This window comes from Tachysurus fulvidraco, chromosome 12 (genome assembly GCF_022655615.1).
Source record: "Tachysurus fulvidraco isolate hzauxx_2018 chromosome 12, HZAU_PFXX_2.0, whole genome shotgun sequence".
In the NCBI taxonomy this organism is placed as follows: domain Eukaryota; kingdom Metazoa; phylum Chordata; class Actinopteri; order Siluriformes; family Bagridae; genus Tachysurus; species Tachysurus fulvidraco.
Window position 1 is genome coordinate 4,061,479 of NC_062529.1, and position 14,623 is coordinate 4,076,101.

Genomic DNA, 14,623 nt, shown 5'->3' on the forward strand with positions numbered 1-14,623 from the left:
ACTGACAAAAACTTACACAAAGGCTTTTTTTGTTGTTGCATTGTGTGTGTTTGTGAGAGAGAGAGTGTGTGTGTGTGTGTGTGTGTGTGTGTGTGTGTGTGTGTGTGTGTGTGTGTAGCATTTCAACATACAAACATACATTTTTCTTTTACTTTTATTGACAAACTTTCAGTGAGCCTTCTGCGCTTTAAGACCTTTTCATTGCAGCTTGGTCTTTTACTGCTCAGATTCAATTGAGTGTGAAGTCACAGTTTGCTAACAGGAAACATCTGTCTTCATGGCTTTTGTTAGAAGTGTAAGGACCCCTATGAAGTAACTAAAGTGAAAATATCATAACCCTTATGCATTAACTGCAGCTACAGTAGTTACAGCTAATAACTACATTAACAAGGCAACAATATGTACTATGAACACAATGAAACTGATTTAATGAGTAATTGCATAAGTTACATGTTACAAGAATAACAACTTTAACAAATATATTAGGCTGGTTATCCAGGTTCATATAAATAATTCTTCTAATAACAGTTTTAACAACAAAACAATGTATCACTCTCTTTTGGTTACATTTGTACATGCCCAGTCATGAGCTAAAAGGGATGGGCTGGGCTTCAGACCTCGCAGTGAGACTTCCCACATGTGCTGCATTCTTTGTTGAGTACTTAAGGGTCTCGGGCGCATCTGGAGAAACTTAACTTTAAATAGACTGGGAAGTTCACTGCTTACGAATAGATTTTGTCCTTTCACATACACACACAATTCAGGTCTGCTGAATTGACATTTAGCCCATCTGGAGATCGTGTTTATTGGCAAGTAGAAAAGTTTAGATGTTTGCATGTGCATCTTTGTGCATATGTTTGTGTTAAGGGGTTGGCTGACCACACCGGACAACCCCTTCCTGAGAATACTGCTGTTCACAGACAGGAAGTCAAGACCAAGATAAGGACGATAAAGAAAGAGAGAACTTTTTAAGAAATTTATTTTTCACTAGGGGAAGAGAAATATAGCTTTAAAGAAAACAGGAGAAGAGAAAAGAAAAAGGCGAAGATGGACGAGCTGAGGTCGCCTGTTTGAGTGGTAAATGGAAACACAAAGAAGCAAGTGATTGTGTAAAAGACACACCAATGAAGAAAGCAGCTGTTGCAACCAAAGACTTCAAAATGCCTAGTGGGTGAGTTGATCAAACAAGAATTCCTATGTTTTCTTTTTGTTGTCATTTTTATTGGCATTACTCTGCATATATATATACATATATATGAGAGAGAGAGAGTGAGAAAGAGAGAGTAAGAAACAAAAAAAATATCAGCCAAAAAAAAAAAAAAAACAGTGGCTAGTGTTTCAACATCATACCCTTGGGAAGCGTATTTATGTAGTACTACAAATATGAAAGGAAAACCCTTGACAAGAGAAGGAAAGAACATTTAGACAGCAGACTATGAGTACTTCAAGTTACGTAAAACCACTGAGCATAATCAGAACCTACCAAATTCTATTCCCAGCTGTCATGTCACTGTAATGACTCAATATCATAAGATTCGTTCACTTTATTTTCCACCACGTAACTACTATTGATATCTTTTATACAGAAGTAATATTGCTTCAGCAAAGTGCTTTCGTTTCTGCTTTCATGAATTCCATGAAACAATTTAGCTGAAGTAAAAACTTGGATGCTTGTCATTTGATAACTATTTTTTGTCTTTCTTTTCTCTCAGGATGTTCCACAGATCCATCTAAATCACTAAACCAGAGATCCCTTGTTTCATTTCCAGCCTTTTCTCCTTACTCTTAAATATGCACCATGCTGTCCCCGGCTGCTGCCACATCGCTTACCGTCATCCCCAAACCCACAACTCCGTCTACTTTGCTTTCCGACTGTCCTTCCTCATCTTCTGTAGAACCGGTCCAATTGGTGGACATTTCAGTTACCCCAGCTCCAGTAAATCTCCAAAAAACCACCTCGCCTCCTTTGCCTCTTTCGCCTCCTTGCTCAATTCGAAAACCCCCAAGTTCTATACCACCTCAAAACTCAAAACCTTCTGTCCCTCGTCATCACAAAGCAAAGGCTCCTAAGCCCACATGTCCACCTCTCCCAGTGCAGCAGCCATCAGCACTCCCCAAAACTGCTGCTACAGCCATGCCCAAAGCTCCTCCAAGGCCAATCTCCAAACCATTATCATCACCTCTTCAGAGACCCCCACCACCACTCACTTCAAAAACTCCTGTTGTACCATCCCCACCTGTACCAACTCAGACATCAGCCCACCCTAGCATTAGCATCTTGGAGAAGCTGATCAAAACATGTCCAGTGTGGCTACAACTGGGAATGAAAAAGGAAAAAGCCACTCAAATACTCACCAAAGAGCTGCCTGGGGTAAAATTGTATACATACATATCTTATCTTAAATATAAATATGCAGTAAATATATCGCTGGCCTAAATTATGGTTTCACAGATCTTTTTAGTGAGGAGGGACCGTGGCCAGTCGTTGATGGTGGTATCAGTTCGTCTTCCAGACCAGCATGGAGTTCCTCAGATCCAGGACTTGCCTGTCAATGAAGAAAAGACCAGTGAGTTAGTGTTCTTTTCTCTCTAATTTCTCTGAGTGGATACCTGGTTTCTGAACATAGAACATAGTTGAAACATGCATCAGGGGTTTCCTCTAGGCACTCTGGTTTTCTCCTCGGCCCAAAGACCTGTCGTAAGCTAACTCTAAATGGCCGTGTGTGTGTGTGTCTGTTGGCACCCCAGATTGGTTCTAGACTCTCTGTAACCATATATAAATGGATGGATGGACATGTCTTCAAGTATTTGTATGGCTAAAGGAGACAGGTTTGAGGAATCAGTTAAGAGTGTTGGTTAGAACTTGTGATGATAAGATGAACGTGTTTACCACTTTACTGGATACAATTTCTAACCACACACATTGCTCAGTTTACTAATTTCTCCAAATGAAATAAAAGTGCAAAAAGTAAAGTAACTATAACCTCCCAGTTCTACCATGAATACACGGGATTCAACTGTAAACTGGCATTTTATAACTTTGGTCAGCCGTTGCAGCTTCTATGCTGTTCCTTATTTATGGTCAATGCCACTGATCTGAAATGTGATAATTAGAAATACAGAGTACAAAACACAGTTTGATTTTGAATGACTCACACAGTTGTTCACACAAGCAGACAAGGTCTGTGGAGGAGGGGAGATGACCACAGGTTTCCTGTCCTTAGCACTGAACTGATGTTAACAGTGTCCAACTTCCTGAACTCCACGTAATGTTTGTGTGTTTGTATTGCAGTGGGTGTTTGACGATGGCAGATCATTTAATTTAGCTTGCTGTCTTGTTGTGAAAAAAGTTCTGCCCTATCTGGGTCCTCAAATTGCTGTAGTTTCTATCGATTTATCTAAATCTTGTCACAAAGCCTGTGTGAAACTCAGTATTAAATTCATGTGTAAAGCTGATTGGTCACTGTTTTCATTCATCAAACAATCTTCAATTTCAGACTATGTCTTTTTGTATACTTTTTTTTATTGTATGGAAAATACAAATTGATTAAAAAAAAAACACTGTTGGCAATATGTTGTTTAAAATAATTGAAAAAGTCTAGTTGTGGTATACTCAAGATGAATTCTATGCATTCATGACCATAAATAGCTTCATGTTTGTGTCTTCTGTTCCAGTGCTATACCTTGAAGGCTCTGTCCTGGTTTTTGACAACATATTTAAACTCATTGCATTCTACTGTGTTAGCAGGTAAGCTATGCTAGCCCTCCAGTCCACCCTGCCCAAATCATAGTTCTCAATGAGCACATTTTCAGGACAGTATTTTTTTTTATTGTTATTCAGGGACATTCTACCCTTTACCCTGAAATTACCTCAGGCCATCATCAAGGCATTTAAATATGAAGATATGGAAGTGATCTCCACACTAGGAGTAGGTAATACAAAGTAGATTTTCAAACACTAAATTAATTTGATTATACTTTAATTATGCATGTCTGAGTTACTCTGTTATGCTAACATGTACTAAACCTCATTGATAGAATTCTGGGGTTCAGAGCTGAATAGTCACATACGGGAAGATTTGAATAAATCTGCAGACTGCGGTGTCTCCTCTGGAAAAGACCAACTTTGGTATATCAACCCGATCTTCGTTGAGGAATACTATAACAGTCTTCCTCCCAACTCTCCTACACCTATCCTGAGGTCACAAAGCATTAACATGCCTGTTCAGGCTCCACCAAAATTCAAGAGGCCTCCACCTCTACCTCCACGTCCACTTACCATTTCCGAAGATGCACCGCTGCAAGTGTCAGCCAAGCCAGAAAGAGAGAAATTCACGTCAGAGGACTCTTCACTTCTGTTGCTAAGTTCTCCTTCGCCTATAGTCCAAAAAGAGGAAGGAAGTCATTGTGGGCATGAAAACGCAGAGAGAACTCTATTACCCACTGCTGAGGCAGAAATGTGTAACAAACAAGATGCAGAGCAACCATCTCTAAGTGAAGCAACTAAACAGGGTAGCAGCCCCATTTCACACAAGAGTCCCCCAGTCCCACTCCGACGGCGGATATCAGAGATCCAACCCACAGGAGAAGTCCAGCAGGAGCCTTTAAAGGAAACTATCTGTACATCTGCAGCAGCAGAGATCACTGAGAATCCGGGTTCTGCCGTGTCTCTCATATGCCTTGATGACAGTTGCATGGACCAATGGGTGAGCGGGCAGTCTGGACAGTTTAAAATAGCACAAGAGGAAGATCTTGTTGATCAATTGAAAATTTCAAATGGAGATTCCTCTGTGAACATGCTTCCAGCAAATGACATGAAGAAGCCTGTGCCACCTCCTAGGAGAAAACGAATACCCACGATCACAACAACCCAAAATGCTACCAATACCTCTGAAGGTGTTACCCAAGAGCTCAGCCACATTACTCCACAGCCCGCTGCAAAGTTTCATAACCTTGGGATCAATACAGACCACCCTAAAGTTTCAGATGTGTCATTATTTGCCCCTGAAGGAGGTGCTCCCCAGCCTGAACATGACTCCTACTCCACAAGCAGCACAGAGGAAGAAGCAGATCCTAGCTCGATGGGTGCCATTGTAAAGAGGACACCCACTGTTATACTAGACCGTGCTAAGCAACGGCTCTCCATGGTGAACTTCTCCACCGTATTCACAAGCTTCATGAGTACTGACCGCAAGCTTCAGAAAAGGATTGTGGAGCTTACTAGAGATGGGAGCACATACTTTGGTAACCTGGTACAGGACTACCGTGGTTTTACACTGGACACTATGAAGAGGCATTCCTCCAGTACAGAGATGCTCCAAGAGATCAGACAAATGATGACACAGCTCAAGAGCTATTTGATCCAAAGCACAGAGCTGCAGAACCTGCAGGAGCCATCTATTTATTCTGATGAGAAACTGGGTAATTTATCTACTGTATATACTTCCATGACAGGGTGAATTTATATTCACATTTTTAAGTGATCTAATATAATTGCCATCAATTTAGTATAATTATATTTATTTAAGAATTAAAGAGTTCTGGATAAGCTTCTGTATGATTACATTTCCTCTTACTTTTATCAAGTTCTTAATCTGCTTAGCTTCTTGAGGTCTCTTTTTATATGTTATTCGTAATTAATCTCCTTCTCTACAGAGATAATCATTGAGGCATCACTCTATAAAAGTGTTCTGAAGCCCTTAAGAGAGGCGATATATAATGGGCTTAGGGACATCCACTCACGTGCAGGCACCCTAAAGAAGCTCAAGGAAAATCAGCAGATATTGTTGGGCACCACTACCACAGATTTGGGTGTAACCACATGTGTTCCTGACTCACCTGTCATGGAGAAAATCCAAGGGAAATTAGGAAACTTGCATCAGGAATACTCACCACAGAAGAAAATAGACCTGCTCCTCAAGACCTGCAAGATCATATATGAGTCCATGTCTGTTGGCTGCCCAGGTCAGTAATTGTGTTCTTTACTGTGAATAACTTGGGATGACTAAATCCCTTTTGAAACTAAAGCAGTTTTATATGGTAAGGTGTTATTCCATTCGTATTACACATCAGAAAGGGGGGAAAAATCTGATCTCAGTGATTTGGTTTAAGAATTTTAGAAACTCAAACATTTGTAGCTGTAGACTTCTGTTATTATATGTATTCTGTATTCAGATCTTATACCTCATTACAATTAATCTATGCTATAATCTGCATTGTGAACCAGTTTGGCCATGAACTATGTTCTTGAACATGACCTATTTCTCATCCACCCACAGAAATGCTGTTCTTGGTGTTAAAATCCCAGGAGATCAGCAATTTCTGAAAAACTCAAAATCAGCACATTTGGCAACTACAACCAAGCCACATTTAAGTGAATGAGATCACATTAATTTTATATTCTGTTGTTTAATGCGAACATCAACTGAAGCTCTTGATCTGTATCTGCATGAATTTTGGCATCACGCTGTTGCCATATGATTAGCTGATTGGAAAATTGGAATTGGAAATGATTGGAAAACAGGCATTAAGTTTGATGGTTGGTGACCCTTTGCGTGAAAATCTTATCCTATGTACTTCCTTTTCACATAATACTTAAGGTATTAACTTTGATCTGACTGTCCGTGTGTTTGATACTATTCTTTCAACCATGATAAAAGTCAGCATTAGCAATGGCATTCCCCATAGCATGCTAAAATAGATTTTCTATTTTCTTCATGTCTGGGTATGTGCAGTATTTCACACAGCAGGCAGCCTTTGTTCTTAATTTACTTCCTTAATTCTTACAACAGAAACCATTTTGGGGTTTGGAAGAATAATAAGTCATATTCTGTTTCCAGATGTAATCTTACAAGAGAGTTCAATTTCTGTCTAGTTTTGGCAAGAATAAAAGTATTTTCTGAACTGCCAATGCTCTGCTCCACCCTTTCCTTCTTACAACATGATTAGTCCCAATACCACAGCTGTTCTCATTAACCAAATCTAATCAGGAACTCTATCATTTGCAAAAAATAAAAAAAAACAGGCTACAGTTTATGGGGTGAGAAGGAGATTATATTACTGTTTGCTGTGGTTCTCTCCAATGCAGTTTGACTACAGTCATAGGTTAAATGCTGTAAATGCCATGTATGCTTTGAGATGTCTTATATACATCAGAGATATGTAAAATGATATGCTGGGTTCTCTAGGGAAGCCTCATGGTGCAGACGACTTCCTGCCTGTACTGATGTACGTACTGGCTCGTTGCAACATGACTTCACTGCTGCTGGATGTGGAGTATATGATGGAACTGATGGACCCTGCGCTACAGCTTGGAGAAGGTCAATATATAAACACACACACAGATGCTACTGTATAGTATCTTAATTACAGGAAATCCCACAGCACATATAAAATATTAAATACAGCCAACTCCTGAAATTTTGGAATATTGGAATATGTCATGAAAGTAAGTAAGAGTAAAAACTGATAAAATGCTAATAGATGTGCTCTAGGATTTGTGTGATAGAAAAAAAGCTACTTTATTTTCATGACATGGGTCATGGTGCACCGTGTGAATCTCATTCTTATCAGTGGCAAGTAATACACATTCAAGGAGAATGCAAGGCTTTTTTCCATGACTAAATACTCAGGACCACAATGCTGTATGACTTGCTATTTAATATTATAGTACATGGTTTGGAGTAATAATTCAACAAAAACTAATTGTTTTCTCTGAATAAATACATAATTTTACAATTCAGTGGTGGTTTCCCAGGGGGCAAGGTGGTTTAGTGGTTAGCACATTCGCCTCACACCTCCAGAGTTGGGGGTTTGATTCCCGCCTCTGCCTTGTGTGTGTAGAGTTTGCATGTTCTCCGTGTGCCTCGGGGGTTTCCTCCGGGTACTCCGGTTTCCTCCCCCGGTCCAAAGACATGCATGGTAGGTTGTTTTGCATCTCTGGAAAATTGTCCGTAGTGTGTGAGTGAATGAGAGTGTGTGTGCCCTGTGATGGGTTGGAACTCCGTCCAGGGTGTATCCTGCCTTGATGCCCGATGACGCCTGAGATAGGCACAGGCTCCCCGTGACCCGAGGTAGTTCGGATAAGTGGTAGAAAATGAATGAATGAATGGTGGTTTCCCAGTTAAAAAGTTTGCTTACTAAATTGCTAACAACCATGGTGGATATAGGAAGTGAGAACTCAACACTGGCCACTATATTATTTTCTATTTTCTTCTATATAAGTCTGTATATTAAGTATGTAACTGTATATATGAGCTGCAAAGTGCCGGATGCCTGCATACTGGTCTTTTATTAGCAACAATCTACCTGACGGTGATAAATGATGTACTGTATATTTACTGCCTCAAAACAGCAAACTATATTGTCAGTGTTATACATTTAATTTAAATTTATGCGTCTGTATGTTGATTGATCTAAAGCAAATATTTATATATACAGCATATCACATTTAAAAGTAAAAAGTGATCCTTAGTTTAGTGTTGATAGAATAGACAGATTGTAGCCTTTATTTTGACCCATATACATTACAGCACAGTGAATTCTTTTTATATTCTTTGCATATCCCAACTTTGGAGGTTGGGGTCAGAGCACAGAATCAGCCGTGATACAGTGCCCCTGCAGCACAGAGTTTTAATGGCTTTGCTCAAGGGCCCAACAGTGGCAGCTTGGCAGTGTTGGGGCTTGAACCCCGATCCTCAGTTCAAAAACTTAACCACTTGAACCGCCACTGCCACTGAGCCCATGAGCAGCTACACTGATTTATAAGGACTTGCTTTACACAGCGACTGCCTTGAGTTTCTGAGTAGAAATTCGGCATAGAAATGGCATTTTCTTCAAACACAGCCTTGCCCTGTCTTAGACCTGCTAAAGGAAATATTAATTATATGTTCTGCTACCTTAATGTAGACAGCTGAGGTATAGTGTAGAGGACCAAACTATCATATCACAACTTAAAAGCTACAGTATTGGATGACAGTTACCAAAGATGATAGAACTTTAAGTTAAAAGTAGTTGTACAGTTATCTTTTTAGCTAAACCAACAATCCAAATTCCAAAGTATATAGAAAGTATAAATGCTTTACCTGGCGGTTTTCAACAATAAAAAAAAAATTCCATCCACTCCTAAATCTATTTTATTATTGATTATATTGATTCACACACACTCTGTATCTCTTTGACTTTTTTTCCCCTGATTCATCAGTCGGCTATTGTGGAGTCAGAGTTGAGCTGGTGTATGATATGCATACAAATTTCCTACCCAATACCCTTGACAGAACACTGTTACTCCTCTTACTGGATTGGCAGGGTGAATCAGGGCAGATCAGGAACATCATATTATACATATTTTATTGCTCCCTTACTCAATTACAATGTATTTATAACATTCTTACACAGTGCAGCATTAGCTAACATTAACTTAAATTTTAATTTTTAATTTTTTTAATTTTTAAGTTTTGTGGGTTATCCTGAGCTTCTTTTAAGAAACCAACACAAATAATTTGTTATTTAGTGTCGACATGTAGAGGTTTGAGCTCAGAAAACTTCAATATATAGGCTCTCTTTGCATGACTCACCTTCCTCATCACTGTACATGTAACTACAGCTGTACACTGTAGTATTCATTGAGTGATGTATTATTTGTATTCCTAGGCTCATACTATCTAACCACCACATATGGTGCTCTGGAGCATATCAAAAACTACGATAAGCAAGCAGCTTCCAGGCAACTGAGTTTGGAAATCCAGGACTCTATCCATCGCTGGGAGCGTCGCCGTACTCTTAATAAGGCACGCGCCTCACAATCAGCCATACAGGTAGGGTACATCAATGATGTTTCCTGCTGGTGAGACTTGCTTATAGAACTTTTACACACATATTAGGTAGCAGTCTGCAAAATAGTTAGAGTTTCATACCTGAATTTTTATTTTTTTTGTAGGATTTCATCACTGTCTCTTTCTTGGAGGCATGTTCTAACACCAGGACTCTGGGTGTAGATCCCCAAACCACTGCTCGGGACTTGAGTGCCCAGTGCGCAGAGAAGTTTGAAGTGCAGGATCCTGACACCTACTGTCTGACTATGCTAGTAGACGGCCACTACCGACCCCTGACTCCAGAGGAGTTACCACTTGCTATAAAATCCACCCTGCACTGCAGTGAGCCACGCAAAGAATTTTACTTTGTGTACCAGCACGGACGCTGGCCAGAGAAGGAACCTGACAAACAAATACAGCATACCCCTGAACCAACACCTGCCCAGGAGGAGAGTTTGATCTGAAGTCTGAATTACAAAAAAGATTATGTTTGCTCCTATCACAGAAAATAAAACACTCTACAACATCACTATCATCAGTTATAAAAAGCAATTGATTAAGTGGAATTTTACTGTATTTCCATCTTGGCACCAAGTCTTCTCCAAAATTGCACTTTGACTTATAGTCAGTAAGAATTAGTGAAGTTTTTGCTTTTAAATAACCCCATAATGTAACTGAAAGCAAAAGGAAGTATCTTTATTCTATACTCTATGAATGTACTTAAAGTTTAGGGGTTACAGCAGAATTGCATTTTATAAGAAGCCTCTTCTTTAATAGTAACTGTTTGATAAACTTGTCATTACCTTCTACTACACACAGCTGAGCAGTATTCCTAAAAGTCATGCAAACACTCAAAAACATTTTGGCACTGGTTTGATGAATTGAACAGGAATTTTTTTCAAAAATTAAAATTTGACAGTGACTTTTTTGAGTCACCATGACAACGTTTACTATGCACAGATGCTGACAAAAACCCTTTCCTCACTCTAATAGGGTAACATTTTGGGTCTGTATTTCAGAAATCGATTAAGGCTTATAGATTATATAGTTATGATTTTTCTTTTTCATTGAAATGCCACTCATGTTTAAATTATAGGCAAGGCAAGGCAAGTCAAGTTTATTTATATAGCACATTTCATACACAATGGTAATTCAAAGTGCTTTACATAAAAGAAAGTAAAATAATCATAAAACAATAAGCACAACATTTAAAATTTAAACATTGATTTAAAAATAAAATTAATACAATTGAAAAGAGGAAAGGATTATACATAGTGCAATCAGTTTGGATGTAGCACAGTGTTCATTCAGAAACGAACAGCTAAAAAGATGGGTTTTCAGTCTAGATTTAAATGTGGCTAATGTTTTAGCACATCTGATGTTATAGCACATGTCAGATTATAGCTGACAAACCAGCATATTTTTTCATCTGTATTTTACCTATTCTGTTTATTTGTCTGTCAACTTTACCTGGGTCTTAAATTTTGCTGTTGCCACATTGTATTGGTTTCACTTAATATAATGTCTGCTCCTTAATTCAGATGTTCTGGATAATAGTTCCAGTGATAAACAGTGAGCACACGAATAATGTTTGTATGTATGACTCGAATCGCTTAAACTTTTTTATATATGACTCAGGGTGATTAGGTGCATTTCCAATATGCGATGTAAATCAATTGAAATTTATAACAATTTAAATCCAGCCACAGCAAGCAGGGTTTTTTTTTTTACTTGTACACCAATAAAGTATCCTATCATCATGTGGTTGACCATTTGTGTTTAGTTGCCAGAATTAAATTCAAAGTAACTGACACAGCACTATCTATTTACAGTCTATTTATAATAAGCATTAACATGTGGAAAATGTTTTTTTTTTGTTTTTTGTTTTTTTTTGCTTCCTGAATGGAATGTACACACCATCAATAAGTCATTTAGATCATATTTCTATTTGGTACAACAAGAATATTATACCTAATACCTAATACATTTACGTACAATACATTTCTAGCATGTTTTTAGAGTAATATAATATCACAGGAACAATTTTAAGTCAAATCAAAAGTCAAGTCAAGAAGCTTTTATTGCCATTTAAAACCATAAATAGATGACACAGTACATAGTGAAATGAAGCAAAATTTCTGCAGGACTATTGTGCTACATAAAACAACAGAGGGATACACAGAGACAACACAGAGCTAAGGACTAAAATGTAAAGACAGACAGTCCAAACAATACAATATGCTACAGGATAGGTACATAAAATATAGCAAAGACCAGAGTACAGATAGCAATTGCATTGTGCAAATGACAGGGGTGATTAGTACACAGCAAGATGGTTGTAGCTCTCAGTTGCACTATTATAAACTGTTGTAAAAATGACATTATTTACATTTATATCATTTCCTGTCCAGTGTCACCCAAATGAGGACGAGGTTCCCTTCTGAGCCTGGTTCCTCTTACTGAATGTTTCTTCCTCATATCATCTCAGGGAGTTTTTCCTCCTTGCCACCGCCCCCGGCTTGCTCATTAGGGATAGGGATAGATATATAGTATTGTACATTTTAAGTTCATATTTTTAAATTTTTAAATAAATTTTAAACTTTTAACTTTTAATCCTTATTATATATATATATATATATATATATATATATATATATATATATATATATATATATATATATATATATATATATATATATAAAATAATCCATTATTATATAAATAATAATCCATCACAATAAGCTGCTATGAGGCAATGGGAATTGTTAAAAACGCTATACAAATAAATTGAATTTGAATTTGTAAACATATGTAAACTTTCAATAGCGGCATGACCTTTTGTGCAAAACAGCACTGAGCTGAACAGCATAAACAGCATTAACATTATCAGTGTTCGTACAGTGGTGATGTAAGCATAGATTGAGTGTGTGTTCAGTTCTGAATGTTGAGGAATCTGATGGCTTGAAGGAAAATAATGCTACACAATCTGGTTGTGAGGTCCTGAATACAGGCAGATGGCAGGAGGGTGAAGGGTGTGTGTGAGGGGTGTGTGTGGTCATCCACGATGCTGTTGGCTTTGCAGATGCAGCTTGTGGTGTAAATGTCCATGATAGAGGGAATAGAGATTCTGACGATCTTCTCAGCTGTCCTCACTATCCGCTGCAGGGTCGTGCGATCCGAGACGGTGCAATTCCCAAACCAGACAGTGATACAGCTGCTGAGGATGCTCTCAGTGGTCCAAATGTAATTCGACTTGTAAGAGTTAAACTACTATGTTGCAGTTTTACTCAATGGGTTGTACTGCACCAGAACTTTTATGAAAATCAACTCCCGCTGCAACTTTCAGCTTACCTGCTTAATCTATAACCAAATTGTTTCAGTTGTCTCATGTAAGAAATTAGACATAATGCCATAGTACATAAAATTAAAAAATTAAAATTAAAATTATAAAATAAGAATGAGAGAAAAATAAGTTATTCTCACTTAAATAATGTGAGAAAAACACAGTAAATTTTCATTCAAACAGAAAACTTTGTGTTGCCGGCACAGTATGTGCTAAGAGAGAATATTTTTTCTTATTGTGAAAATATGTCTTAAAAACATGTCTGAACTTCAACCTTTACAAGAAGGTTGTATCTTTATCATGAGCCAGTATTTGTTCAAGGTCTTTTGGAATACAGAATAACATTAGAGGTGTATAAGCTCATATGTGCTTAATGCTAAAGCCAATAAAACAGTAAACAAATGAAAGAACGCGAAACCGTACGTTTCCTGATAAATGCGATGTTTTTTAATGCACCTATCAGCTTGATGCAGGGGTTGGTAACAGGCATGAAAATACAAAAAAAGCTGAGTAGCTGAGTTCATAAAGCTGAGAAATCCACGATGTGCTTACCGTCTGTTGCATTTTAACCAATTTTATGCATTTATTATTTAGATATTATTTTTATTATTATTAAGCTGAAGGCAGCTACACAGCCAGAGACTAGCTACAGACATTAGTTCAAAAAGGTAAAAGGGCATTTTTCATTTCATTTACCTTCACTGGTCTTATTAATGAACTGATGAGTTTTTTCTGAGATGTGATTTCTGCCTTTATTAATTTAAATCATAATTGAAAACATTTTTAAACATCTGTTTATAGTAAATGGCAACAGTCACCATCATCACAATTATCAATACACATTAAAATTAAGTCTTAAAATGTAATTGTTGTCACTGCTTAGCCATGTATATATACAGTATATTAATGATAATATATTTTTGGACTGATAATATAACTATATGACAATAAAAGCAAGCATTAATCTAATAAGGAAGACAAAACATTTATAATGAAATATTAAGATTAAAAAAGTAAACAAATGTCATATAAAGACATTTTTAATAAGAGAAAATGTTGCATTTCAAGTAGATTGCATCATTTCATTAACTGTGTTAATTTACCATAGTACACATGACAATGTGATGTCATAATGGTGAAAAGACAGCTGAGTGAGATATGGACAAAATATGATGGTGTTTGTGTGCATAAATATATGCATGACTAATGGCTGTATATGAGTATCACTGTTATGCCATTCAACATCTGTATAGATCACAACCAAGGTCTGCTCTCAAGCCCAAAACCTCTTTGCACCCGGTGGCCATATGTGTCATGGCCTCATCTTTGTAACAGCCCCCTTTTCTTCCTTTGTTCTGTTCACGCTTCATCCAGAGACTAGTGCACGTCAGTGCTGCCTTGCTCCATAATGAGTGTTAGGTTCCGTTTTGTCTGATGCTTATGTACTTTATCGCTGCCCATTATTTTA

At 37.7% G+C, this 14,623-nt stretch overlaps 1 protein-coding gene across 2 annotated transcripts; it reads left to right on the forward strand.

Moving 5' to 3' along the window:
* Positions 1–624: 624 nt before the first annotated feature.
* rin3 (Ras and Rab interactor 3) lies at positions 625–11,572 on the forward strand. 2 transcript variants are annotated; one of them, XM_027159979.2, is made up of 10 exons: positions 625–1,171; positions 1,713–2,371; positions 2,453–2,567; positions 3,676–3,748; positions 3,842–3,933; positions 4,039–5,421; positions 5,656–5,964; positions 7,188–7,319; positions 9,652–9,815; positions 9,938–11,572. In XM_027159979.2, the coding sequence occupies exons 2-10, from the start codon at positions 1,799–1,801 to the stop codon at positions 10,274–10,276; spliced, it is 3,180 nt and encodes a 1,059-aa protein (XP_027015780.1). In that variant the 5' UTR covers positions 625–1,171; positions 1,713–1,798; the 3' UTR covers positions 10,277–11,572. The 2 variants fall into 2 exon arrangements, with proteins under 2 accessions (XP_027015780.1, XP_047677233.1); XM_047821277.1 differs by having other exon boundaries at positions 1,725–2,371.
* Positions 11,573–14,623: the final 3,051 nt, after the last annotated feature.

Excerpts from the sequence above, each read along its gene's own strand:
- rin3 (XM_027159979.2), top strand. The coding sequence starts at position 1,799 with ATGCTGTCCCCGGCTGCTGCCACATCGCTTACCGTCATCCCCAAACCC. Across the intron at positions 2,568-3,675 it reads TGTCAATGAAGAAAAGACCA|TGCTATACCTTGAAGGCTCT; the intron begins GTGAGTTAGTGT and ends CTTCTGTTCCAG. Across the intron at positions 3,749-3,841 it reads GCATTCTACTGTGTTAGCAG|GGACATTCTACCCTTTACCC; the intron begins GTAAGCTATGCT and ends ATTGTTATTCAG.